Raw genomic sequence first — 27080 nt, forward strand, 5'->3', positions numbered from 1 at the left:
TCCTGCTACGGCATATTTGGGGATGTTGAAAGAACTCTCTGACCAAGGAGGGACTGCAAAAAGCAGATCAAATTAGTAAGATAAAGCACTAGAAAATGTTTCAGGGTCCCAACCTCCAGGCAGAAGAGAAATTCGTTCATGACCTGAAAGACTAGTGAGAAATCTTCTCAACATTGCCAAAGATTGCCAAGCGTCTTCCCAAGGATTTTGCCCTCTGGCCTGCTCATCCCTTCCTCCGCAGTCTGTCTTACATGGCCAGGACCTTCCTGACAGGCACCTACTTCTAATTCTGAGCACACTGCACTTTCCACACCACTTTACCTTTGCCCACAGTATTGCCACTACCTGGAACATACTTTTCCATTCTTTGATGCCTTGACAAATATCTGTTTGTCCTTTAAAAGGCTGATCAGGCATCATAATGGTGGAAGAAGTTTCCCCAGATTACTTTCCCTCCAGCTTCATACCTTCCCCTTTGATCTTCTTTCTAGACTGCCTCTATACCATATGTTATCTTCGGCTTATTTAGTGTTATTATTCATCTTTTCCTCCATTAAACTTTTTTTAAATGTTTATTCATTTTTGAGAGAGAGTGTGAACAGGAAAGGGTCATGGAGAGAGAGGGACAGATTGTCCAAAGCAGGATCTGAGCTGACAGTACCAAGGCCAACGTGGGGCTTGAGCTAAAGGAACCATGAGATCATGACCTGAGCTGAAGTCTCACGCCCAACCTACTGAGCCACCCAGGTGCCCCTCCACTATTAAACTTCTTCATGGCTTTAATTCTCCCTGAGCCCTGCAGACAGCCTGGGACATAGCAGGTGGGCTGAACTGACTTAGGCTCTGCCCAGATGGTTGAGGATATCTCTAGAAGGGAGAATGGTATTATTTTTTTAAAGTTTTTATTTATTTATTTATTTTGAGAGAAAGCACTAGTGGGGGAAGGGCAGAGCGAGAGAGAATCCCAAGCAGGCTCTGCACTGACAACATGGAGCCCAAGGTGGGGCTCGATCTCACAAACTGTGAGATCATGACCTGAGCTGAAACCAAGAGTCAGATGCTCAACCGACTGAGCCACCGAGTTGCCCCAAGAATGGTATGATTTGAGAGGATTGGAACACTCAGAATTAGCGGGGGCATCATTGGTACGTATAAAATAGCATTTTAGCATTTCTGGCTTAGGAATGTTTGCAATCTAATATCTATCCCAGTAAGTTCCATTTGCATGATATTTTCCTACCTCTGTCTGTCTGTTCTCTCTCATACACAGGCAGGGGTAAGTGGTAGGAGAATTAGAATCTACTGTTAATCCATCTGCTTTGGGCCCAACCTATGAAATTATGAGCAGGAAAACACCTGTACTTCCTCATGAGGCTCTTTTCAACGCCCATTTCAGTTAAAATCCCCTCTTAACATAAAGGAGGGAAGAGTTTAGGGGTGAATTATAGAATATCCATCACAGTTGGACTGGGGACAATTGGACTAGTTAAGTAACTCCCTGGATCTCTCTTCCCTATCTGATGACGCTGAGAGCATCTGGATTTTGATTGGACTGCTGCCAGAGCTCATTAGCATAGCGTACCTTGACCTGGATTAGGGAACAGCAGCTCCTGCGTAGAAAATGACCAGAAGCTGCTGGGACCTGAACCAGAGATGAGATTTTTATGACAGTGTTGGCTGCATCTCCAGAAGAAGTCAGAAGGTAAGGAAGCCACAAATCCTGCGGAGAGGCGAATGTAAGGAATGGGACCATAGGCACCCCATTCCTACTGAATTTCATTTGTTTTACTTCCTTTGGTTCTCTGTAGAAATGATGAAATCTGAATACACATTGGCCCAACTTGTTTTAAAAAAGAAAAAAAAAGGAAGTCTTTACGATTTATTTTCTTAATTCTGGAGGAAAACTGAGTTGAGTTGTTTATTTTTGAAAGGCTGCAGTCTTTACTATGTTTTGTTCTTAACTTTCAGGGAAATAGTAAATTAATGTTTGTTCATTTGGCAAAAATTTATATCCGAGAAAATCAAAAGAGCAATGTAGCTTTCATGCAGCAAGATTTGTTATTCCCCTCCCCTTAATTTATTTGTGTGTGTGTGTGTGTGTGTGTGTGTGTGTTAATTTATTTATTTATTTTGAGAGAAAGTGAGAGAGAGAAAGGAAGGGGCAAAGAGAGAGGGAGAGATCAAGAGAGAGAGAAAGAGAGAGAGAAGGGAAGGGGCAGAGGGAGGGAGAGAGAGAATCCTAAGTAGACTGTCAGCATAGAGCCTGACTTGGGGCTCGAACTCATGAACCGTGAGATCATGACCTGAGCCTAAACCAAGAGTCAGGTGCTTAACTAACTGATCCACCCAGGTGCCTCTACCCTCCCCTTAATTTAAAAACAAAAGAATTATGTCTATGTCGCATAGACTGAAAATGCAACAATGCTTTAGAATTTTTGAGATACGAATCTTGTCATTCAAGGTTTTTTTTTTTTTTTAAGATCAATCTATTCCAATTAGCTATAACAAATTTTAGACAATCTGAGTTACTGTTGTTGAAGTTTAAAGAGGTAAGCACATAAAACTGTTGCCATCACATTTACACTTGATCTTTGTGTCTCACAGACTTGTTATTTAAATCTTCTGAATTCAAGTCTGTCTGTGTCAGCATTTCTTCAGTAACTCAATGTTTATTCCCCAAACATAGAATTTGATTTAAAACTCCTGGGGATTTAACCTTACAAAGCAGCGTTTAAAATGAAGGTGATTGGGGCACCTGGGTGGCTTGGTTGGTTAAGCGTCCAACTTCGGCTCAGGTCATGATCTCACGGTCCGTGAGTTCGAGCCCCGCGTCGGGCTCTGTGCTGACCGCTCAGAGCCTGGAGCCTGTTTCAGATCCTGTGTCTTCCTCTCTTTCTGCCCCTCCCCTGTTCATGCTCTGTCTCTCTCTGTCTCAAAAATAAATAAACGTTAAAAAAAATTAAAAAAAAATAAAATAAAAAGGTGATGGACTACATGCTCTTTGAGTCTTTGACCACTAGGTTATAGGTGAGTGTGGTAGGCGGGATAGGGAGAGAAGAGACCCCTATTAGCTTGTTATGTAATGGTTATATGTTCAGGTCAACAGTCTTCTCTATCCAGATACTTTCCCTCAGCGTATCTCAGTGATTGACAAGTATTAGGGTTATATAGTTTTTGTTTGTTTTGGTTTTGGTTTTTTTAGTTCTTTTTTTAAATTTAATTTTATTTTTTAATTTACATCCAAATTAGTTAGCATATAATGAAACAATGATTTCAGGAGTAGATTCCTTAGTGCCCCTTACCCATTTAGCCCATCCCCCCCTCCCACAACCCCTCCAGTAACCCTCAGTTTGTTCTCCATATTTATGAGTCTCTTCTGTTTTGTCCCCCGGGTTATATAGTTAAATAAAGGTACATAACTAAGGAACAGAGCTCATGAACTTCCTAAGGTGGAGACTATTAAACTTTTAGTTCAAGTTTACTATTAAGTTGTTTTATGTAACATCATTATGTCCCTTGCTTTTACAAGGGCACCAGCAGTGGAAGTGTCACACTTGTAAACATCTTTCACTTAGTGTTCTAATAAGCATATTTCATCTGCAAAATGATTAATTTTTCCTCAGAGTAGAACTACCTTCCTTTCTTTTCTTCCTTCTTTCCTTCCTTCCTCTTTCTTTCTTTTTTTACCTTCCTTCCTTCTTTCCTTCCTTTCTTTTCTTTTTTTGTAAATCCTCTTTAACCAATTAGAAACTAGAGCGGTATTTCTAATGGGGGGGAAGAAATGCAGTTTGCACAAACATTTTTGAATGTCTATCATTTACATAAATAATTTAATCAAAGTAAAGTGAGATGGAATTTTCTTGGAGGGGGGAGGGAAGCAGGAGATTGCTATCAGAAAGTCTTGAAGAGTGCTTTGAGTTATAGTAGAAACATTATTTTTAAGCAATAGTTCTCAAACAGTTTTGCCACCCAGGGGACATTTGGCAATGTCTGGAGACATTTTTGGTTGTCACAACAATGGGATGGGTTGCTACTAACACTTAATGGTCATAGACCGAGGATGCTGCTAAACATTCTTTTTTTTTTTTTTTTAATGTTTGTTTATTTTTGAGAGAGAGAGGGAGAGGAGAGAGCATGAGCGGGGGAGGGGCAGAGAAAGACAGAGAAAATCCCAAGCAGGCTCCATACTGTCAGCGCAGAGCCTGACTCAGGGCTTTATCTCACAAACCATGACATCATGATGACCAGAGCCGAAATCAAGAGTCACATGCTTAACCCACTGAGTCATCCAGGTGCCCCTGCTATTAAACATTCTACAATGCACAGGATAACCCCCCACAGCAAAGAATTATCAGGTCTAAAATGTCTTTAATGCCAAGGCTTTAGAGGAATCTGATGAAGATATCCATTGATAATATTTGAAGATACAAAGTGCACACTGGATTTATTGAGGAGAGGAAAAATAATCTCTGTGGCAATTTAGATTTAAAAAATTCTTCTAGATACCTTTGGTTGTGATGTTTCCCACTTGTAACTTGAACCACATGTTAGCTAATGTACAAAAGTGTATCCATGAAAATAACTCCAAGCCAGTTCTTCCTCCTGCCCCAGGGAATATGGGGGAAAAGGTTCTAGTCATTGGCTGCAGATGACAATGGTCGCTACTCAGGCTTTCCCAACCTGGAGACGTCTAGCTGTGAGAAAGGAAGCCCACGCCTGAGGTGAAAACGATGATCATGGTGCTTCTGATTCCCCATGGTCAAGCTTTATTTCAACAAGATACTAATGGCTTCTACATTGTTTTTATTTGTATGCTGGTGCTTGAAAAAATGTCAATGAAACAGGTTTTTCTAGCAGACAAGCCCTGATTTTTATTTCTAACGGTCAGTGTTACTATCATTTATTTTTTAGTGTCAGGAATCAGTCTCCAGGTCTAAGCTGCTTGAATAAAGAGTGGACTGATCAAGTCTACGAAGCGCCTTTGAAAGCAAAAGTCTCAACCACTTCTGCGGGAAGTTGGATAGACAGAAACCTGTGGGTGATCTGACTATCATGGAGCCTGAGGACTTTGATTCCGAGGAAAAAGAGATGTTAAGCTGGGATATTAATGATATGAAGCTGCCACAGGTATGTACTTGTTATAAGAATCTGCCTTCAGTATGTGGCTATAAAGCTGGACTCTTGACTTGCTAAGACCTAGAAGGAAATTGGAGAGTCCAAGCTGGGGAAATTCCTCTCCTGAAAGCTTCAGCTGGGCATCCAATTGAGGAATTTTAAGAGGGGAAGCCATGACCTATAATTTGAGTGGGTTTTTACTTATCAGATTCCCCCCACACACATACACACACAATAGTCATAGACTGAAACAAAGAAAATGCGACTTCCCTTCTCTTTCAAAGTTGGCTTGGCTGATGTTGCCCCCAACTTAGCTAGCTAGTAGAATAAAATCTATGATAAAGTATTTGCCCGTAGATTGACTCTGCAGAGTACACAAGTTCTCATACAACCTTATTTGCTATAGTAATGATTTTAAATTAAATCTGTAACTGGAACGTCCAAATGATAGTGCTTTCATGGGACTTAGCAGCTCTTCTAGAACTTTTGTTGAGTAATACATGGTACATACATGCTGGGTGTTTTCCAGCGACAGAGTGACTTTCATTTCATATTTTCTCTACCTTTATTTTTGGCACTTGACTTTTTAATTCTTAATTTGGTGGAAAACATTAATTGTTTAAAACTGATGCCCTTTCTGGCATTTGAAGGATGCTTTCCTTGGAGGTTGTTGGAAAGGGTGTTGGGAAGGTTGACTGGAGACCAGCAGTACCTTGTAATGAAAAGGCCAAGCTAGTCTTCCTGATTCCAGGGAACAAGAAATTTGGATTATCCCAAGTGGAGCAGAAAAAAATGAGGTTCCATAGTCTTGATTTATAACCATTCCAGATTTCGTTCTAATAAAGACTTCCACATCACTCCAAATTTCACTCTACTGAATATTTTCTTTTGTTTCTGTTTTCTCCTTAAATTCCCCTCTCCATTACCTCTTGGTAGGTCTTGGAGGAGCTGGAAGACACAAAGTGTACCCTACTTTCCACTCATCTAAGGATAGTTAAATAAACCATAGCTAAATCACATAAGTACCTATTGTAAGGATTTGTCCTTATGGTTTCTCTTAATGGTTTATGATTGTTGTAGCTGTTTTCCGGGAAACTTGAAAGTACGTTTTAGTTATTCCTGGTTCAGGGACGTATATTGATGCTTAGTCCTTTTCTTGATTTCTTGATGTAGTTCACAAGTAGAAGGTGCGTGTCCTAAATATCAAGAGTGGAAGTAAGCAGATACATAGAAAATTTACAGTGTCACATCCTAGAGCAGGGGTTTTAACAGGGCTGGAGAACACTCTGAAATGGGAGGGACCACTGTGTACTAACATGCACTTTTTTTTCTGGGACAGAAGATCCATATGATTCATCAGATCTGTAGACAAAAGGAAGAACCACTTCTCTGGAGGGAAATTCAGGGCTCATAAAAGTTCATTTTCCCCCATGAATTTCCCAAAACAAAAACAGTCTCAGCTACTCAACACATTAAATTCAGAAATTCACAGCAAAAATACACATTCACTTTTGAAAATGTATCATTTATAGTTAATCAAAAAGTTTGATTGCTCATGGAAATAACTCCGTGACCCTCAAGTGCCCTTGTAAATATGCCAGGGAAATGATTAAAAGTGCAAAATCTCTTAATATTTTCTAAGCAGAAACAACACCATCCAAATGTGGGTATGTGCTGGCTCTGGAATCCTATCAAGAACCAGCCGAAGTGAAAAATAAAAAGATTTCTAAGCAGATTAAGTTGTATATTTTGTGAGCATATCTGGAGGCTGAGCGGTTACATTGTGTAAACCAGGGTATGGAGACAAACGCCTGGCTTGGGATTCCAGTTCTGCCTCTTTTTTTAACCTGTAAAGCCTTAGGGAGTTGTTTACCTTTACTGAGACTCCCTTTCCCCTTCTGAAAATGAGGCAGTTGTACTCACTAGTCTCTTATAGAAGCTTTCAGTTCTAATGGTCTAGGATTCTGTGACCTGAGGTTAGGAAGGCAGCCTGCCCTCTAGAACTGGGGGCCCAGTGCTAACACAATGCCTGGCATGTTAACATGCCAGCAAATAACAAATGTGGAATTCATTAACGAATGGCTCCACTGCTTAGAGTCTGTGGGACTCTAAACAAATCGATTTTCTCAAGTCTCAGTTACCTGCTCGGTAAAAGGAAAATAGTAATTCCTTATATACCTTGCCTCAGTCTCTAAACTCTTTAGAGCAGTGTTTCCCAAAGTATGTTCTATAGAGTATAAGTGACGAGGTATTTTTGTGGGTATTATAAAGAAAGAGAAAACAGAAACACTAGATTCAACAAAGTTAAACAGATTTCTTTGCTGCAGACTTGAAGACTTCCATCCATGCAATGGCAGTGCTCCCAAGGAGAGGCTGTGTTAGGCACTTTGGCCCTGACTTGTTTTTGGCTCTAGAGCCCTCTTTGTGGAGCCCTGCCGGCGAGTAATGTTCCTCATGTCACCTGTTTGGGCACAAAAAATGTGGTTTAAAGGATCAAATGCAATTGCTTGTCATTGTTATAAATTTCCCCAGTGTCATTCTTTGTCACATTCATACAAGGAATTTAGAATTTATTTTTCATGATTTTGTGTTCTTGCCAGAATGATTACTTCTGCAGTGTGTAGGCAAATACCTATAACTTGTAGACCAATTTCTTTCCTGCTAATCTACTCACATGCTTCAAGTTTCAGGATGGTCACCTGAATGTTAATTGCATCTTCTGTTACCCTAAATTCCATGTCCCCTTGTACATCTCAGTTATGTCAAGATATATGGATTAAATTTTGGCAACAGTGAATGGTGACGTCCTCATTAGGACATCTAACATTTCCAAATGACTAGAATGTGCCAGACACTACAGCAGTCTCCAGGGATACAGAGGCCATGAAGCTATGTTAACTTTCATGGAAGGGCTCATGATCATCTGGGCAAATGTAACAAGGTCCGTGCCTGAACGGAAAACCTATGTCATACAGAAAAACGCTGGAGGTACTTGAAAGAGGAAGTCTGTAATTCAGGGCCCCTTGGGCATGGGAAGCAAGGCAGAGATTCTGGCAAAGGGCTTTCTCTGGAGAAGCTGTAAAATGTAAAAGGATTAGGGCAGGGGAAGGAAGCAAACAGGACAGTCAAGGTAGAGCAGGTCACCAATGTCCGAAGGCTATTCAGCCTCTACAGTTGAGGGAGCTTGTGCATAGGCATTCGGCCAGGATATTTGGGAAGTTACTGGCAGGAAAGGTGGCTTGGAAGCAGGCTATCCTAAGAGGATTCCATTGTTTTCTAGGAAGTGGGCAGCCACTAGGCTTTTGGGGCTGGACAGGATCATGATCAGATCCAGGGCTCAGAGTCCACTTGCCCTTGCTAAGTCATCTCTCCCCTCTATTTGTTTCATGTGTGCTTCCTTCTTTCAGCTGCATGTATGTCTTTATCAGTCTTCATTTCACTTGTTTCTGGTCGCTCCTCTAACTTGTGGTTATTTTTATACCATTTCTCCTTACTCCAGCCCCCAGGGACCCAACCCAGAACGGCAGGCACTCAACTTACTCAAAAGCATCATTGATAAAATGCCTCTATTCCAGGGTAATGTGATATACCAATTTTGCTTTCCTGTTTTATTTCTCCTTAAATTACATTTTTCATTTTAAAAGTTCAAATATAATTGCTTTAGGGTTTGCTTGGTCCAAGCAGCATATGTCTGGTGTTGGTTTAGTCTTACCTTCATTAAAAATGTTAATTACAAATTCCTGGAAAGTGGCACAATCTCATTAATACGACTCTAACACTTGACAGCCTTGAATACCTAGGAAAGTTCTTTTTTTCTTTTTGTTGGTTGAAAATTGGGAAGGGAATCACTTCTTTTGCTTCCTAAGTAGTAGCCACTTCAGCAGGGTGCCAGTTTCTGTGAGCACAAATACATGGTGTTCCAGTGGCACCACAGCAGACAAACCCTGAATCATTTTGTTCCTACGCAGGGGCAGTGTTCAGATTAAACCTGTGACCAAGGGTGCCTGGCTGGCTCAATTGATAAAGCATGCAGATTTCGATATCAGGGTAGTGTGTTCAATCCCCACATTGGGTATAGAGCTTACTTTACTTTTTCTATTTTTTTTCATTCATAACTTTTCACTTGGGTCTTTTTTTTTTTCTAAATATAATTTATTGTCAAGTTACCTAACGTACAGTGTATACAATGTGCTCTTGGTTTCATGAGTAGATTTCCATGATTCATTGCTTACATACAACACCCAGTGCTCATCCCAAGTGCCCTCCTCAATGCCTATCACCCATTCTCCCCTCCCTGCCATCAACCCTCAGTTTGTTCTCTGCATTTAAGGGTCTCTTATGGTTTCCCTCCCTCTCTGTTTTTATCTTATTTTTCCTTCCCTTCCCCTATGTTCATCTGTTGTGTTTCTTAAATTCCACATATGAGTGAAATCATAGGATATTTGTCTTATTTCACTTAGCATAATACCCTCCAGTTCCATCCATGTTGTTGCAAATGGCAAGATTTCATAATATATACATATATATATATATATATATATATATCCATTCATCAGTTGATGGACATTTAGGCTCTTTCCATAATTTAGCTATTATTGATAGTGCTGCTGTAAACATTGGGATGGCAATGATTTCATAATATAAATGGCAAGATTTCATTATATATATATATATATATATATATATATATATATATATATATATATCTCCATTCATCAGTTGATGGACATTTAGGCTCTTTCCATAATTTAGCTATTATTGATAGTGCTGCTGTAAACATTGGGATGCATGTTAGAGCTTACTTTAAAAAAAAAAATCCGGGGCGCCTGGGTGGCTCAGTCGGCTAAGCATCCAACATCAGCTCAGGTCACGATCTCGCAGTTCGTGGGTTCGAGCCCCGCGTCGGTGTCTGTGCTGACAGCTCAGAGCCTGGAGCCTGTTTCAGATTCTGTGTCTCCCTCTCTCTCTGACCCACCCTGTTCATGCTCTATCTCTCTCTGTCTCAAAAATAAATAAACGTTAAAAAAAAAAATTAAAAAAAAAAATCCATGGCCAAAGCCACACAAAGTCATTAACTCACAAAATCGCAAGGTTTAAGTACATTCTTTCATAGAGAAAAGATTTTTAAAAAATATACATAGGCTAAACATAAACACAGGCCAACCTAAAACCTAGTGAATCAACCACAAAAAAAGCCATGTCTTCAGTTAGTTAATTCCTGGACCGTGATTTTAGCCAGCAAGGTTGTCTTTGCCTTAAACTCGTAAGCAAAGGTGAACCTTTGAGCTCTTTCAGTGAATTCATGTGGTTAGTGTAATCACAGTGAGCCAGTAATCGTAATCAAATGTGTCTTGGTGTCAGGTAAACCAGATTCTGGATCTCTTGTCAATTATTATCTGCCTGCGTGATCAGGCATTGTTGGTCTGACAGGGCCACCTGTGACTTTGTCCTCCTTGTTGGTGTTCTCCTTGATCTATGCTGGGCCCCCTTGGTCATCGAATCCCCACTGCTGGAGCCAGTTCTGCCACCCCGTGCTTCTGGTGTGATGGGGATAGGAACATTACTGCATCTGTGGTAGGAGAAACTCTTCTCTGGGTGCCTTCCAGAAGGTCTCTTGGTTAGTCAGGTAGAGTAGAAAAGGGAAGGAAGAAGAGAAGAGAGAGGTAGGTGATGAAGAATATGGAAAGTGGGGTACTCTGGCCCACCTTAGTGTTGTCCAAGCAAATAAGGAAATTTTTGTTTTGAGTTTTGTCCCTTTAACGAAGGTAGGAAATTGCCGTGTTAGCCTAAGAAGTTATTTGTGAGCTAACTCGAAAACATTTTGTTGAGTTGAATTTCTTCCTTTCATAACACTTGAAGTTTGGTTTCCAGTTGGCCAGAAGAGCTAAGTTCCTGAAAAGTTGTATATAAATCAAAATGCTGGTCGAATTTTTTTTTCCCTGTGTTCCATAAGTAACATCCAATTTTTTCACTCTTATCTGATTTGCTTAAAGGCATATCTGTTTGCTATCCCTGTTTTATTTGGAAACATTAATTATAAAGAATTAAGCTATGAGGAGGCTGGGTGGCTCAATTGGTTGAGCATCTGACTCTTGATTTCACCTCAGGTCATGATCTTATGGTTGTGAGACCGAGCCCCAGTTTGGGCTCCATGCTGTGCATAGAGCCTGCTTAAGATTCTCTCTCTCCCTCCCTCTCTGCCCCTTCCCACTTGCACATGCAAGTTTGTGCATGCTCTCTCAAAATAAAATAAACTTTAAAAAAAGAATTAAGCTATTCTTAGCATTAAAGAAAATCTGCAGATAATTGCTTTATATGAGAGTGGATTATATTCTAAGTGAAATCTATTTTAATGTAAGTAACAACATGATAATGTAGGTGTTTTGATGCCTTATTTCAGAATTTTGGTTTTCATTTTATTAGTTTTATATAATAGTATATATTTAATTCTTAAGGGACCCTATTAGAACTTTAAGTAGTTAAACTAAGCAGAAAGAGGAAGGATGGGTGCTCCAGAATTCCATGGAGTTGCAAAGATTTTTAGTGAGAGGATTAGATCTCTTAGTAAAAAAATTAGAGAAGTCATAGAAATGTTAGTTAAACCCCCAGTGATGTTACCCATGAGATTATAAAATATAAATTACTTAGATTTACATGTTGGAAACCTTAAGAGTATTCCCTTTAAATTATAAACTTCTTAACCAAGAGGAAAAATAAAGAGTTACTCATGAAAAGTTAGAAATTAAAATAAACAGATCTCTTGAAAAGAAGAAAATATTTTATGGAGATTTGCTAAACAAGATTAAGAAATGATTATTCTTTCTTTTTAAATTTTACCTGTCTGGTGCCTTAAATTTACAAGGCTTTCAGAGATCACTATCATTCATTTGACACCTGAGTTCCTTTGAATTATTGGAATCTGGGTTTTGTCTTAATTTCCACGTCCACTAAGCATTCGACTCAAAAGACTGGGCATAGAGAGTAGCTTGATACGAATACATTTACTCCTAGTAATTTTCTCAAGTCCATACATTGTCAGAATTATTACTGCATTACTGATGAAACTGGAAAAGTAGGCTGTCAGTGGAGAGGCTATCAGGGGGAAAAAAAAAACCTTAAAAGATAGTCAAATGTAGAGGCACCTGGCTGGCTCAGTCAGAAGAGCCTGTGACTCTTGATCTCCAGGTCACGGGTTTGAGCACCACATTGAGTGTAGAGATTACAAAAACAAAAAAAACAAAAAAACAAAACAAAACAAAAAAAAAACCTTAAAAAATGAAAAGATGGGGCCGCTGAGTGGCTCAGTCAGTGGAGAGTTCAACTCTTGATTTTGGCTTAAGTCATCATCTTCCAGTTCTCAAGTTTAAGCCCTGTGTTGAGCCCCTGAGCTGACAAGCGCAGGGCCAGCTTGAGATTCTTTCTCCCCATCTCTCTCTGTTTCTCCCCTGCTCTCATGCTCACCCGCTCGCTCTCTCTCTCTCTCTAAAAATAAATAAATAAACTTAAAAAAAAGTGTTTAAAAAAAAAGACAGTCAAATGTAGAAAATACCGTAAGCTCTAAAACCTCAACAATGTCAAAATAATTGAAAACACACAGTGTTCTCCAGCTACAAAGGAATCAAACTAGAAATTAATAGCAAAAGGAAATAGGAAAATCTGCAAATACATGGAAACTAAGCAATATATTTCTAAATAATCCGTAAGTCAAAGAGGAAGCTTCCAAGAGAGATACATTAAACTGACCTGGGGGGAAATACAGTGGAGATCATTTCTTCCTCCGAACATCTGAGACACTTGTACGTATAAGTTCCCCTCCTGGTTTGTGCGTATGGTGCTGACCAGCTGCAGGGGCCACTCACGTTTAAAATGAAAATCTCCATTTTTCTACAAGTTTGCTTTGCCCTTTTCTCTGCTATCCTGACTGTTGTGCTTTGTGTTTGACCAGTAGATCTTTATAGTCCAAATTGTTAAAGATCCACATCTGAATGTTTTTTTTTAAAGTTCATTTCTGAGAGAGAGAGAGAGAGAGAGAGAGAGAGAGAGAATCCCAAGCAGGCTCCAAGCTGACAGTGCAGACCCCAACTTGGGGAGAGAGAGAGACAGAGAGAGAGAGAGAGAGAGAGAGAGAGGGAGAGAATCCCAAGCAGGCTCCGAGCTGATAGTGCAGAGCCCAACTTGGGGCTCCATCCCACAAACTGTGAGATCATGACCTGAGCTGAAAGCAAGAGTCAAACACTCTGAGCCACCCAGGTGCCCTCACATTTTAATGTTTTAACCAGAATTTTTATTACTTCAGAAGATAAATACTGTGTGTTCTATGGTATTACTGTGACCACAGAAAACAAGAGGACGTTGTTTAGAGCCTTGGGTTAGAAGGAAGAGAAGGGGTAGGGGGTAGAACAAGCTGGAGTGGGGCTGCCTGAGGTGAAACTTACTTAGCTCAGAATTACCAGACAATTGGGGGAGGGGAGGGAAGACCTGGAAAAAGCCCACAATCCATTCTGCACCTTAGCCTGGGCATGAGTGTTTTCTGGAAGCTCTGTTGTGGAGCAGAGGGGACTCTCTGAACACCACACTGCCTTCTCCTTGCACAGCTTCCTGTTCCCACACCACGACAGGTACAGTGTGGCAGAGGAAGGGCTCACCTGTGCCATTCTGAAAAAGAAGGCTGTGGAAGAAGTTGTGCCACTAAAGCTTTTGCTTTATAGGGGCTTGGACGCCCATCTTGCATTTGGCTTGGCAAAGTTGAAAGCATGAAGTGACATCTTTGTGGGTCTTCTCTCTCCTGAAAGTCAGTGGCTCTTACAACAACACTGCTTGTGGCCTCAGATCTAGTAAAGTAACAGCTAAAATTGATACAGGACCTGCTGTGCTCCAGGCACTGTTTCAAATGCTTTGTGTATGGTAACTCATTCAATCTCATAACATCCCTATGAGGTGGGTACTCCTGTTCCCTCTGTTTTACAGAGCAGGACGTGGAGGCACGGAGAGGACAAGGAACTTTGTTAAGACTTCACAAGGCTGGCTGCCTCACAGGTCTTTTTTTTTTTTAATTTTTTTTCTACATGTATTTATTTTTGAGAGACAGAGACAGCGTGAGCAGGGGAGGGGCAGAGAGAGAGGGAGACACAGAATCCGAAGCAGGCTCCAGGCTCCAAGCTGTCAGCACAGAGCCCAACGCGGGGCTCAAACCCACGAACCGTGAGATCATGACCTGAGCTGAAGTTGGACGCTTAACCGACTGAGCCACCCAGGCGCCCCTGCCTCACAGGTCTTAACCAGGAATTAGGAACCATCCTGTAATGGGCCAGACAGTCTCGGCTATGATTACTTGACTCTACCGTGGTAGTGTGAAAGTATCCACAGACAACACTTAAATGGATGAACATGGCCGTGTTCTAATAAAACTTTATTTACAAAAACAGATAGTGGGCTGGATTTGACCCATGGACCCTAGGTTGCAGACCCCAGCTCTTAACTGTTAACTAGCACTACACCTCATGTACATGAAACCTCTCATTTATGTTTCCTCAGATTCCTGTCCGTTCCCACGACATTCCATTCAAATGGCAACTGTCATTTTAGGAAACTTACAGTTTACAACACATCTGCTCTTCGCAGTATTTTTTGAAGAATGTTTTATCACTGTCCAAAGAGTTTATTTATTTATTTATTTTGAAAGAGACCAAGTGGGGGAGGAGCAAGGAGAGACAGGGACAGAGAGAAAGCCCCAAGCAGGTTCTGCACTGATAGCACAGAGCCCAACGTGGGGCTCAACTCACGAACCGTGAGATCGTGATCTGAGCCGAGATCAAGAGTTGGACACTCAACCAACTGAGCCACCCAGGCACCCCTCACTGTCTCCATTTTAGAAAAGAGCAGAATGAGGCTTCAGAGACAGTCACTTGCCCAGGGTCTTGTGTTACGAAGTTCTTTGGCATGTTCTAAACTTGAGATCTAACTCAGTAAACACCAACTTTCCCATGCTGCCCTTCCATTCTAATGTTGATGTTCGCTTTTTTCCTTCTAAAATGCTTTTTTCTCATAGTCTATTTTGTGCTTTCTTGTTGGGGAATCAAAGGAGAAGCACCCTGTCTTCTTGTGAACCTTATAGAATCTTCTCTCTGAGCTTTTAGAATCTTCTTGATGAAAAGTCTTATATCATGCCAGGTCTCTGAGGGCTATGGGGATGGACACAATCTAAGCTTGAGTATAGAGACTACTTAATGATTGTCATTCTTTTTTTTTTAATATTAAATTTATTGTCAAATTGGTTTTCATACAACACCCAGTGCTCATCCCAACAGGTGCCCTCCTCAATACCCATCACCTACCCTCCTCTCCCTCCCACCCCCCATCAACCCTCAGTTTATTCTCAGTTTTTAAGAGTCTTTTATGTTTTGATTGTCATTCTTAAGAACTAGGAGGGATCTGTCAAATGCAGGATCTATGCACCAAAGGGCCAAAGGAATGTGAGGCTCAGCATCAGTGACTAACATTTATTTAGAATGTAATCCATGGTTGGTGCTGTGCTTAGTATTTTTATATATTATCATCTTCTCAGAACCACTCTTGGGGTAGGCAGGTCTCATTATCCTTCTGCAGATGAAGAAACAGAAGCAGAAAAAGCCCAACAACATATGCTATAAGGATTGAATGTAATGTCTCTCTGACCTTTTTGAGGAGAGCTTAGATGTTCATGTATCGGAAATACTGCCAGTGGCTGGGCAATAAACAGAAGTTTCCAGCCAAAGTAAACTCTTCCTTATTCCTCTGCCTTGTTTGAGGCCCATAGATATGCTAGCAGAGAAAAAGGAAGAAAATCTCCCCAGGAGAGACAGCAGCTCTCAGAACCCTCCCTAACCAGGCCTCCTCAGTTTTCCCAATGCTTATCTCTGGTGCCTTTGCCTAAACCCTTAGCATTCCCAATAAGGTATCTACAGTGTGGTATGAGACATTATCTCACTACCCTGCCACGATGTTTTCCACTGTGATTGTGTAAGAGCACAAAAATATTACTTCACCCTCAAAAATTCTTTGTTTTTAATGTTTATTTATTTATTTTTGAGAGAGAGCACAAGCAGGAGAGGGACAGAGAGAGAAGGAGACACAGAATCTGAAGCAGGCTCTATGCTCCAGGCTCCGAGCTGTCAGCACAGAGCCCGACACAGGGCTCGAACTCACAAACCATGAGATTATGTCCTGAGCCAGAGTCAGATGCTTAACCAACTGAACCACCCAGACACCCCTCACCCTCAAAAATTCTTTGTGGGAAACGGTCAGTTAAGTCTTATCACCAAGTTCTAGAGAAACATCAGTGGGGTAGAATTCAGGGGAAGCCGGGAGACTTCCAACTTCCGAAATTACAACTCATTTTGGTCCGGGGAGCAAGTCTTCTGTAGACACAGCATCTTCTGTTCCTGCCGCCGCGCTGTGCCCAGCTCCTGCCGTCAGAACGAAACCCTGGTTGGTCTTTGCCAAAGGTCTCGGCAGCTCTTGGTGCCAAACCATCTTCGCATCTATGAACAGTTGTGTTTTCTCGCTTAAAATACAGCAACATTGTTTGTGTTTCTGTCAGAACGTGAAAAAGACCGACTGGTTCCAGGAGTGGCCAGATTCCTACGAGAAGCACATCTATAGCTCAGAGGACAGGAATGCGCAGCGGCACCTGAGCAGCTGGGCCATGCGCAACACCAACAACCACAACTCGCGCATCCTCAAGAAGTCCTGCCTGGGCGTGGTGGTGTGCAGCCGTGACTGCTCCGCCGAGGAGGGGCGCAAGATCTACCTGAGACCTGCCATCTGCGACAAAGCCCGGCAGAAGCAGCAGAGTGAGTAGGGTCCCCTGGCACAGTGAGGAAGCTGACATCCACTAGGAGGCTCCTCCCCAGAGGCCAGCACATCCCAGCACATCCCGAGGGGTGTGGAGTATGTGGAGACCAAGGTTGTTCCTTATGTAGAACACATTATGGAGAGCCGACCAGCCTCCTCAACCCCCAGTATCTGCCCCACGGATCTGCTGTACCCAGAGCACCCACCAGTAAAACTGCTCCCCTGGGTCAAGGCACCTGACTCCAGGCCTCTGTTAGAAAGCAGACATGTCACTTCAGGGGCGGACATGAGTTCATCGTGCACTCACAGAAAGTTTAGGTGAAAGTTGTTCGCCACACTTGCCATCTTGGGAATGGGGCCGAAGATGAACTCAGTGAATGCTTTGATCTGGAGTGGGAGCGGCAGGGCTGAGTTTGAGATGAGACTCCATGCCACGTCCTTTAGATCCATGCCATAATCACGTTTGCTTGGTTTTTCTTTATCGTGTTCCTGGGATTTTGAAGCAGATACGTTCAGCATTCCCTGTGTCTCGCCCACTCCAGCCCCCAAGTTACCTCACGTTCTGTCCTTGTAATTTGTCTTTAAAACTTGCTCTCAGGAAAGGATCTGCTATCAGTCATTTACACTTTAATGAAAATTTCGTGGCTGTGCTCTTTCTCTCCTGTGACTTTGCTCCTTGACCCTTAATTCTAATTATGAAGTGAAAGAATTCTTTCCTCTTCTCTACCAAGAATTTCAAGTATCAGTAAATAAGTAGGGAGGGATTTTCTGCTCAAAGAGCTCTCCCCTGATCTGTGAAATACCCTGCTGTGGAAGAAACTGCTTCCTTTTCCCCCTGTGTGAGACCTGGGCTGGGACACTTCAATGGCCAGGCCTCCTAGGGTCAGGGGTAATGCCCAGGAGGGGATGAAAGCTCATAAAGCTGTGCCCACCTATATTCTCTGCCATCCTGGAATCAGGCCTGCACTGCTAGAGTCGCACAGAGTCAGGAGTCAGTTGACGTGGCCTCCCTCCTCTGCTCTCTTACAGGGAAACGCTGTCCCAACTGTGATGGGCCTCTCAAGCTGATTCCTTGCCGAGGCCATGGGGGCTTCCCGGTCACCAACTTCTGGAGGCACGATGGACGCTTCATATTTTTCCAGGTTGGACTGGATTTAGAGTGAGGAGATGCCATTTCTCTTTCATTCAAGCAATGTGTACAGAGCACAGGGAGAAGTTTCGTACAGGAAGTGGACGGGTGGAGAGCCTGTACCAAGCCTGAGGCCCACGCTGGGCAGGCAGATGTCTATACCCATACCTCAGCAGACGCACCATGTACCAGGGAGCCAGCTGACTCTGCCTCGGGCTTCTTGGGAGAGGCAGCTGTCAGTACTCCTATCCCACTCGGGCTAGCGCAGTGCAGGGGCATGCAGTCGGCTTCAACAGACCCGAGGTCGAATACCAGCTCTGACCTCTAACCGACTCTGTAAACCTAAACATGTTACTTTGCTCCCCTAAGCCCACAGTTTTACATAAAATGTGGATGTTAAGAAGGACTTTACAGGGGGGCGGTGGTGTAAACAGAATAGAGCGTAGCCTCTGATGGCAGACTGCCTGGGTGTCAGGATCAGTGTCCCTGCAGAAAGAGAATGTCCTGATTTGCTAGGGTGTGCCAGCATCTGTGCTACAACTATTTCCACCATGGCCCACTTGAAGCCACCAGCCATTTTTAACAGCCAGCTCACAGAATTCCTGAAGGTCCTAGAGCTGGCTCCCCACTTGCTAAGGGGGTTGCCTGGCTGGTATAGTTTCTCCATGCTTCAGTTTCCTACTCTGTGAGTGAGGGACAGTAATAATGGTGGTAATACTAATGTGCTTGAAGGTAAAATGAGATCATGTGTTTGTGACCGCATCCTCTACGTACCATAAGAAGCACTTAGAAAGTGGCCCTTGTGATCATTGTGGGTATGACTTGGCCAGATGTGCAAGAGGCACCATGGAAGGAAGGGGCACCATGACCAAAGGCAGGCAGGAAAGCACATGGTGGGTTTAAGAGGTCTCATCAGTCTCATGACAGTCATCAATGGCAACAACGCCCCGTCAGGTGGCAGGGCACAGGGTAAGCCTTTATATACCGTGAAGTACAATCTTGTTATTTATTTTACCTCCCTGTCTCCTATAAGTCAAAGGGAGAACACGATCATCCCAAACCAGAAACCAAGTTGGAAGCTGAGGCAAGAAGAGCAATGAAGAGGGCACAGACGGCATCCTCCTCTGTCTCCTTAAAGCTGAAGGGGAGCCCAGAGACAAAGGTAACCTGTCCCCCTATTTGTTCATAATGTACAACTCACCATCCATGTGGTGAGGGCAATAGATGTCCCTGGTCCCTTCCCACCTACCAATGAAGTTAAAATCATACTATCCAGCTCATCTACAAGCTAGCATCCACCAAACAAATGGAATCTGGGGGTTTCCTCTTAATTTCTACCATCTTTGTGGTATGTTCTCAAATGTTCATTAAATCCCATATATTTTTAGAATCATCGTCCCCACTACAATTGAAAAAAGAGATTTGGATTAGTACTTAACCTATATTTGGCACTTTATCTTTCGGTTTTATCAGAAAGGAACCTAAAATGATCACCACAAAATAATTAGCCTTGTGTTTAGAATTTTTACCCCAAATTTCCATTCTTCCTCTAAATAGAATATTTCCTCAGCACATTGTCTCAAGATGAAAAACCCACTGTTCTGAAAATAATGGCCATCTGGAGGGTTGGGGTGGGAAAGCCAAACTGTGAAGTGAAGTCTGTGGGTCTGTGGGCATCATACCATAGGTTTGTGGGTATGTCTGCCTCACAGTGGTGCTAATTCCTGTATTTTACTACTGCTCAGGGCTCTACATTTCTTTTCATGAGAACAGAGATGGAGTCAGTCCATCCCTAGAGGTTGTAAATGTGTCTCACATAGGAAAAAATTGTCATTTGAGTCTGTAGGGAAATGTGAGTCCTTGAAACCAAATGGCTGGTCCCTCGTCCCTTCTCCAAGCCATGGGACAGGTTGAAGGACATTTCCTCCCAGTCACTCTGGCTGGTCATGGTCTCTCCACCTCTACCCTCTTGTTACATAAACAAAAGGATAACTTAATTCTCAACCAGATTCTTTTCCTGTGACTTACTGGAAGGTAGTACACTTCCTTCATTTATAAAAATAAATTTACTACTTATATATTCTACAGGTCCTATTTATGATTCAACAAAATTCCCATGAGTTCAGAGAAAAATCTTGAAGGAAAAAAATAAATAACCCTAGTCTCTCAGACTGGAAACAGCACTAAAATACAGGGAAGTCAAGGAGGGAAGTGATATATGTGTGTGTGTGTGTGTGTGTGTGTGTGTGAGAGAGAGAGAGAGAGAGAGAGAGAGAGAGAGAGATCCCCTGAGAGTTATACTGAGTATAATATAAATCTTTGAAGCCATGATTTGATTCTTCTTAAATAGTCTCTTGCAAGTTCCTCACAAAGGCAGTTAGAATATCAGATTTGTGCTTGAGGATGAAACATTTTATTTTTTTATGATTTTTTTTTCAATGTTTATTTTTGAGAGCAAGAGAAGAGAGTGTGAGCGGGGAGGGGCAGAGAGAGAGGGAGACACAGAATCCGAAGCAGGCTCCAGGCTCTCAGCCGTCAGCACAGAGACCGACATGGGGTTCGAGCTCACAAACTGTGAGATCATGACCTGAGCTGAAGTTGAACACTTAACCAACTGAGCCACTCAGGCACCCTGAGGATGAAACATTTTAAACACACTCACTCTCCTCAGAGTAAAAGGAGTAAGAGTAATTCAACTCTTACTGGTTAGTAGGCTTTAGAGTGGAAATGGAAGAAGCTTCTTTCAGGCTTTAAGTAGTTGTGGTAAGACTCCCCTGTGCATTTGTGCTTCAAGTATGTGAGGAATGAGGAAAATCGGATGGAGCACTGATTTGTGTGGAGTAACTCTGGGTGCCTGTGGTAGTTGTGTCAATTTGCTTAACTTATTAATGTGAGCTTTTCACTTTCCTTTCTAGTCTCTTCCAGGTGAAACACAAAGTTGGGGAAGTTTACCTTTAACTTGGTCTATCCAGGAAGGCATCCAATTGCCTGGTAGTTACGGTGGACGTTTAATAGCTAACACTCCCCAGCAGAAGTCACTGAATGATTCTTTATTCTTCTCCAAGAGTTATTGTTTGGGGGGAACCACTGATCTGGTAGACCCCGCTTCTACCTTGGGCCCCACTAAACTCTATGAGAAATGCAAATTGTCCAGTAGTTGGATTTATAATAGTGGGGACCTGCTTCATCCTGTTTCTGGAGTCTTCTCTGACTACGATGATCGGCAAACATGGAATAAAAACACTGCTTTGGGGAGAAATTCTCTTAATGACAATCATTGTCCCAATTATCCTTTTGCTTTGACCAGCTGGCCTTATGATTTCTCCCCTTCTCAGAACTCTTCAGAACCCTTTTCCCAGCAGATTCCCGTGGAACCACCTGCAGCCGAAAGTAGCTGTCACCCACTATGGCCAAATCCAGGGGGTGATCTTTACGAAGAGAAGGTGCATGTGGATTTTAACAGCTGCTACCCTTCCACCACATGCCACTCACGTCAGGAAGACCCCTTTCTCCTCACCTATACCCCCCACCCCCACCATCAATATTCATTGACAGGCAAGAGCAGCGAGTGGGATTTTAATGAAGAAATGAGGGGCATGGGTTTGGATCACTACAACAATGAGATGCTTCTAAACCTCTGTTCTTTAAGATGATCCAAATAGAAATCCTTGGACACTACTAGCAGGAATGTAATTTAGTGCAGATGCTGTGGAAAACAGTTACAGAGGTTCCTCAGAAAACTAAAAGTAGAACAACCATGCGATCCAACTATTTTACTTGTAGGTGTGTATCCACAGGAACTGAAATCCTTATCTCAAAGAGGCACCTGCACTCCCATGTTCACTGCAACATTATTCACAATAACCAAAGTACAGAAACAACCTAAGTGTCCATCAACAGATGAATGGATAAAGAAAATATGGTGTGTATACACACACACACACACACACACACACATATTCAATGGACTATTATTCAGCCACACAAAAGCGAGGAAATCCTACCATTTGGGATGACATGGATGGACCTTGAGGGCATTATGCTAAGTGAAATCAGTCAGACAGAAAAAGACAAATACTGTATGATCTCACTTACACGTGGAATATAAAAAAATAAATGCAGACTCCTAGAAACAGATCAGATTGGTGGTTGCCAGAGGTGGGGGATGAGAGGTGGGGGGTAAAATTCAGTGAAGGAGATCAAAGGATACAAACTTCCAGTTTTCAGATAAACTAAGTTCTGGGGATGTAATGTACAACATGATGACTCTGGTTAATAGTACCGTATCGTTGTATATTGGAAAGCTGCTAAGAGAGTGGATCTTAAATGTTCTTATCACAAGGGAAACAATATTTGTAACTATGTGAAGCAATGGATAGTAAGTAAGCTTCTTGTGGTGAAAATTTGGCGGTAATACATATATCGGGTCATTATGTTGTACATCTTAAACCTATACAATGTTATATGTTAATTGTATCTCAATAAAACTGGAAGAAAAGAAAAAGGTGACCCAGATTTTTTACAACCATTCAAAATAACTGTTTTAGTAAATTGCTGAAAGAATTTATTTGGGAAAGAGTTTTCAAAAACATAACCACACATAAATCGAAATTATGACAACAAGCAGAAGGCACAACTTCCTTCCTCACACAAGGAATTTGGGTGCTCCTCCATTCCAGTCCTCCCATGCTTAGTGAGGAACTCATCCCGTCTGTGGAAGGAAATGGCCTCTGCTTTTTTTTCTCCCCCCACACTACGTGGGGTTCTCGGCACCTCTGCTGCCTTAACTGTTACATTTTCATTGTCCTTGAATCCTATCAAACAGCAGAGATGTGAAAAGCCCACCTACCTAGGAACTCACATATGCCTTCTTGAAAACTGAGGATGAAGCAACAGAGATTAAGGGTAAAAGAGCTTCGGAGGTGTAGAAAGATGAAGATTCTACCACTGAGGTATTTAATGCTTTGTCTAGTATTGTGGGATTTGTTCATGAAATATGTGTTTTCTGGTTGATTTCTAAGACTTGTCAAGCAAGGAGTATGAACTAATTGCATCTAAGACCATGAGCAGCAAGATTAAACAGCCACAGGAAGAAAACTCCCCATGGGGCCAAATGGCCTCTTGATCTTTCCCCACTGCCTTCCCCTTCCATGAAGGCTTAGATTTTGTCTTACTTACCTTTGTTTTTATAGGACCTAACCAGTGCCAAGTTCATGATACGTGCTTGAGAAATGCTTTCTTAGAAAAGTCCTTATGTAATTAACACAGCCATGGTTGGCCCCCTGTATCTGGATGCCAGTTCCTCTTCTTTGCTAAAGTATTTTATAGTGAAAGATGAGCCTGGACATAGAATCTGGAAAGAACTGTGCAATAAACAAATATTTTCCAAAATTAATTTGCATTGCTATTTGAATGATAACCAATGGACATAATACAAAATTTGGTTCCCGGTCTCCTCCTTAAGGGAATATTGACTCATTTCTTGTCTGTTCTTCCAGATATATATATATATATATATATATATATATATATATATAGAGAGAGAGAGAGAGAGAGAGAGAGAGAGAGAGAAAGAGAGACAGAGAGAGAGAGAGAGAGAGACAGAGACAGAGAGAATCATACCAGGTTCATTGCTAGCATGTCTCTTGTCATTTGGGGACACAATCTGGACATCAGGTCCTTATAAGCACATAGGACCACAGTTGCCTCCTTTTTAATGGTACAGAATACATTACATGACTGTATTATAGTTAATTTAAATAGTCCCCTATTAGTAGACATTTAGATTGGGTTGAATCTACTTTATTTTTTGTCCATGTGCATAAAACTTGCATGTTCAGTTTAGCAGAGTTCTAAAGCAAATTCTTATACAAGCACTATCCAGGTCAAGAAATAGAACTTCCTGCTAGTTCAGTAAATCAAGGTCCCCTGGTTGCAGCCCCCAATCTCACCCACTCCTGATCTTAAACCCCTTCCTGTATCCTGAAGGTAATTGCTGGAATGACTTTTTATATTTTTACTGCCTTTGCATGACTATTAAAGGACAGTTTGGTTTTGTCTTTTGGGGGGAACTTAACAAATAGAATCATATGGGAGACTGTAAAAAAAAGTATTAAAATATAACATACGTACAGAAGAGTGCACAAATCATAGTCTACAGCTCAATAAATCACAAGCACACACAAATCTAGCCATCACTTGGTTAGCATATATTCTGCTCAACATTGTGTCCATAAGAATCAGATTGTTGTGTGTAGTTGTAGCTGGTTATTTTCACTGTTACATTACATTTATTTATTTTTTTTCTTTTTGGAAGTTTTATTTTTTTAAAGGTTTTTTTATTTTATTTTATTTATTTATTTTGAGAAAGAGAGAGAGAGAGAGAACACAAGCAGGTGAGGGGCACAAGCAGGTGAGAAAAGGAGAGACAGAATCCCAAACAGGCTCTGCACCATCAGCACAAAGCCTGATGCGGGTCTTGAAACTACGAACTGCGAGATCATGACCTGAGTTGAGATCAAGAGTCAGACATTTAACCGACTGAACCACCCAGGTGCCCCACATTTATTTTAAGTTTTTTTATTTAAGAAATCTCTACACCCAACGTGGGGCTCAACTTTGACCCTAAGATAAAGAGCCACATAGTAAGCCAGCCAGGTGCTCCTCAATTTATTTTTATTTCACCCCAAATGTCTTTTTCCCATGCTCTAAAATAAGGTGTCTGCTTGCTAAAAATTTTGGCTCAAAATTCTTTGGGAAAGTAGTGTGTCATGAAATTCAGCTCCTCTCTGAGATTCCAGGATTTTGTATCTCTTCATCCTGCATGGTCCTTGAGTATATACAACCACTGGATCTGAGAGTTTGAGCTAAGTTTAAAGGTCACTTGTGCAACAAGTGTCTGAAGACACAAGAATCTCTCTTACTATTTGCCAAACAAAAGTTTACCCAGCATGTTTTCATTGCTTTGCAGAGAAGGGAGGTTCTTTTCTTTAGAGCATAATCACCAAATAAAAACAATAGACTTAAAGTGAACTTTAATGTACCTTGAATGTTCTGATTTTCCTTGTTTTTCAAAGGGAGAATTCTTATTCTTATTGTTCCACCTCTGAGCAGGGATGGAGTAGATTAGTGTGTGGGTTTAACTTTTTTTTTTTTTTAACTGGGATATAATTGACCCTACCATATTAGTTTTAGCTACACGACATAATGATTTGGTATTTGTATATATTGTGAAATGATCCCCACCATAAGTCAGCATCCATCATCACACAGGGTTACAAGTTTTTTTCTTGTGATGAGACGTTATAAGATCTACTCTCTTAGCAACTTGCAAATATATAGTTTCATTTTATCTCCTGTGCATGTTTAACTTTAGCAGAAACTGCCAAACTGTTTTTATAAAATGGCTATATCATTTTGTATTCTCACCAGTAATGTACATGAGTCCCCATTGCTTCTTGACCCAGTCTTTTAAATTTTAGCCATTCTAATAGGTAGGTAGTGCTATTTCAGTGTGGCCTTAATTTGCATTTTCCCTGATGATGTATGATGTTGAACTTCTTTTTGTATGCTTATTTGCCATTTGTATATCCTCTTTGGTAAAGTGTCTATTCAAAACCTTTGTCTACTTTTTTTTAATGTTTATTTATTTTTGAGAGAAAGAGTGTGAGAACGAGTGGGGGGAGGGGCAGAGAGAGAGGGAGACACAGAATTGAAGAGACTCCAGGCTCCAAGCTGTCAGCACAGAGCCTGACATGGGGATCGAACTCATGGACCGCGAGATCATGACCTGAGCTGAAGTCAGACGCTTAACCGACTGAGCCAGAGCCTGACATGGGGATCGAACTCATGGACCGCGAGATCATGACCTGAGCCGAAGTCAGACGCTTAACTGACTGAGCCACCCAGGTGCCCCTGTCCACTTTTTTATTGGGTTGATTTCCCAATAAAAAAATTGTAAGAGTTATATATTCTGGTTATAAGTCTCTTATCAGATATAAGTTTGATTTTTTTTTTTTTTTTTTTTTTTTGGGAGAGAGAGAAGGAGAATCCCATGAGGGGCAGAGAAAGAGATAGAAGCGGGGCTCACCTGGGGCTTGCATTTTACCCAAAGTGGGGCACAAGCTTACCTGATGTGGAACTCGAACTCACGAACTGTGAGATCATGACCTGAGTTGAAGTCAGATGCTTAACTACTGAGCCACCCAGGTGCCCTAGATATTTCCTTTATATCTTTTCGATAAAAGTCTATAATTGGACATGTCTTGCATGTTTTTTCTCCAGTTATTGTGTCTTATCAAATACAAGACCACCAAGATTTTCTCTTAGCAATTTTATTTTTCAGCTCTTAAATCTAGGTCATTGCTCCATTTCTAGTTATAAGGTATGAGGTAAGCACTGAGCTTCATTTTATTTTGCACATGGATGTAAAATGGTTTCAGCACCATTTGTTGAATCAAATTTTAATTATTATCTTTGGTTAAATGAATATTCAGAATTTCTGCATTTATGACTATGGTTACAGGTAGACCATTTGGTGTACTATAATTATCTTTCCCTTCTTAAACAACAGATTGTTTATCCCAGAGTTAATAATTGTCTCCTTTTATTGCTTAGTTTTCTATATAGCAATAGTTTATCCTCAAACACTGTCCAAGCTATACAAGTTGTTTTCTTTTTTTTAAGTTTATTTATTTTGAGAGAGAGAGTGAGCAGGGGAGGGGCAGAGAGAGAGAGAGAATACAAGCAGGCTCCACACTGCCAGCATGGAGCCTGATGCTGGGCTTGAACCCATGAAATGTGAGATCATGACCTGAACCCAAATCAAGAGTTGGACACTCAACCAACTAAGCCACTCAGGCACCCCAAGTCCTTCTCTCATATTTTTTCTTTTTTTTTTTCAAGTTTGTTTATTTATTTTTGAGAGAGAGAGGTGCAAGTGGGGAAGAAGCAGGGAGCGGGAGAGACAGAATACCAAGCAGGCTCCACGCTATTGGTGCAGAGC

The 27080-nt window shown here is 41.5% G+C and overlaps 1 protein-coding gene across 3 annotated transcripts in view; it reads left to right on the plus strand.

Annotated features, from left to right (window-relative positions):
- GCM1 (glial cells missing transcription factor 1) overlaps nt 1-23477 on the plus strand; it is a 50324-nt gene extending 26847 nt beyond the window's left edge. For 2 of the 3 annotated variants that reach the window (XM_019457424.2, XM_019457425.2), the window contains exons 2-6: nt 4912-5127; nt 16694-16946; nt 17977-18089; nt 19110-19238; nt 20992-23477. In XM_019457424.2, coding sequence (XP_019312969.1) covers nt 5053-5127; nt 16694-16946; nt 17977-18089; nt 19110-19238; nt 20992-21729 — 1308 coding nt within the window. In that variant the 5' untranslated portion in view covers nt 4912-5052 and the 3' untranslated portion in view covers nt 21730-23477. Of the gene's footprint in view, nt 1-1601; nt 1703-4911; nt 5128-16693; nt 16947-17976; nt 18090-19109; nt 19239-20991 lie in introns of those variants that run through there. The other variant, XM_019457423.2, reaches the window with a different exon arrangement.
- Nucleotides 23478-27080: the final 3603 nt, after the last annotated feature.

Source organism: Panthera pardus, unplaced genomic scaffold, assembly GCF_024362965.1.
Source record: "Panthera pardus isolate Hobbes unplaced genomic scaffold, ASM2436296v1 HiC_scaffold_17, whole genome shotgun sequence".
In the NCBI taxonomy this organism is placed as follows: Eukaryota; Metazoa; Chordata; class Mammalia; order Carnivora; family Felidae; genus Panthera; species Panthera pardus.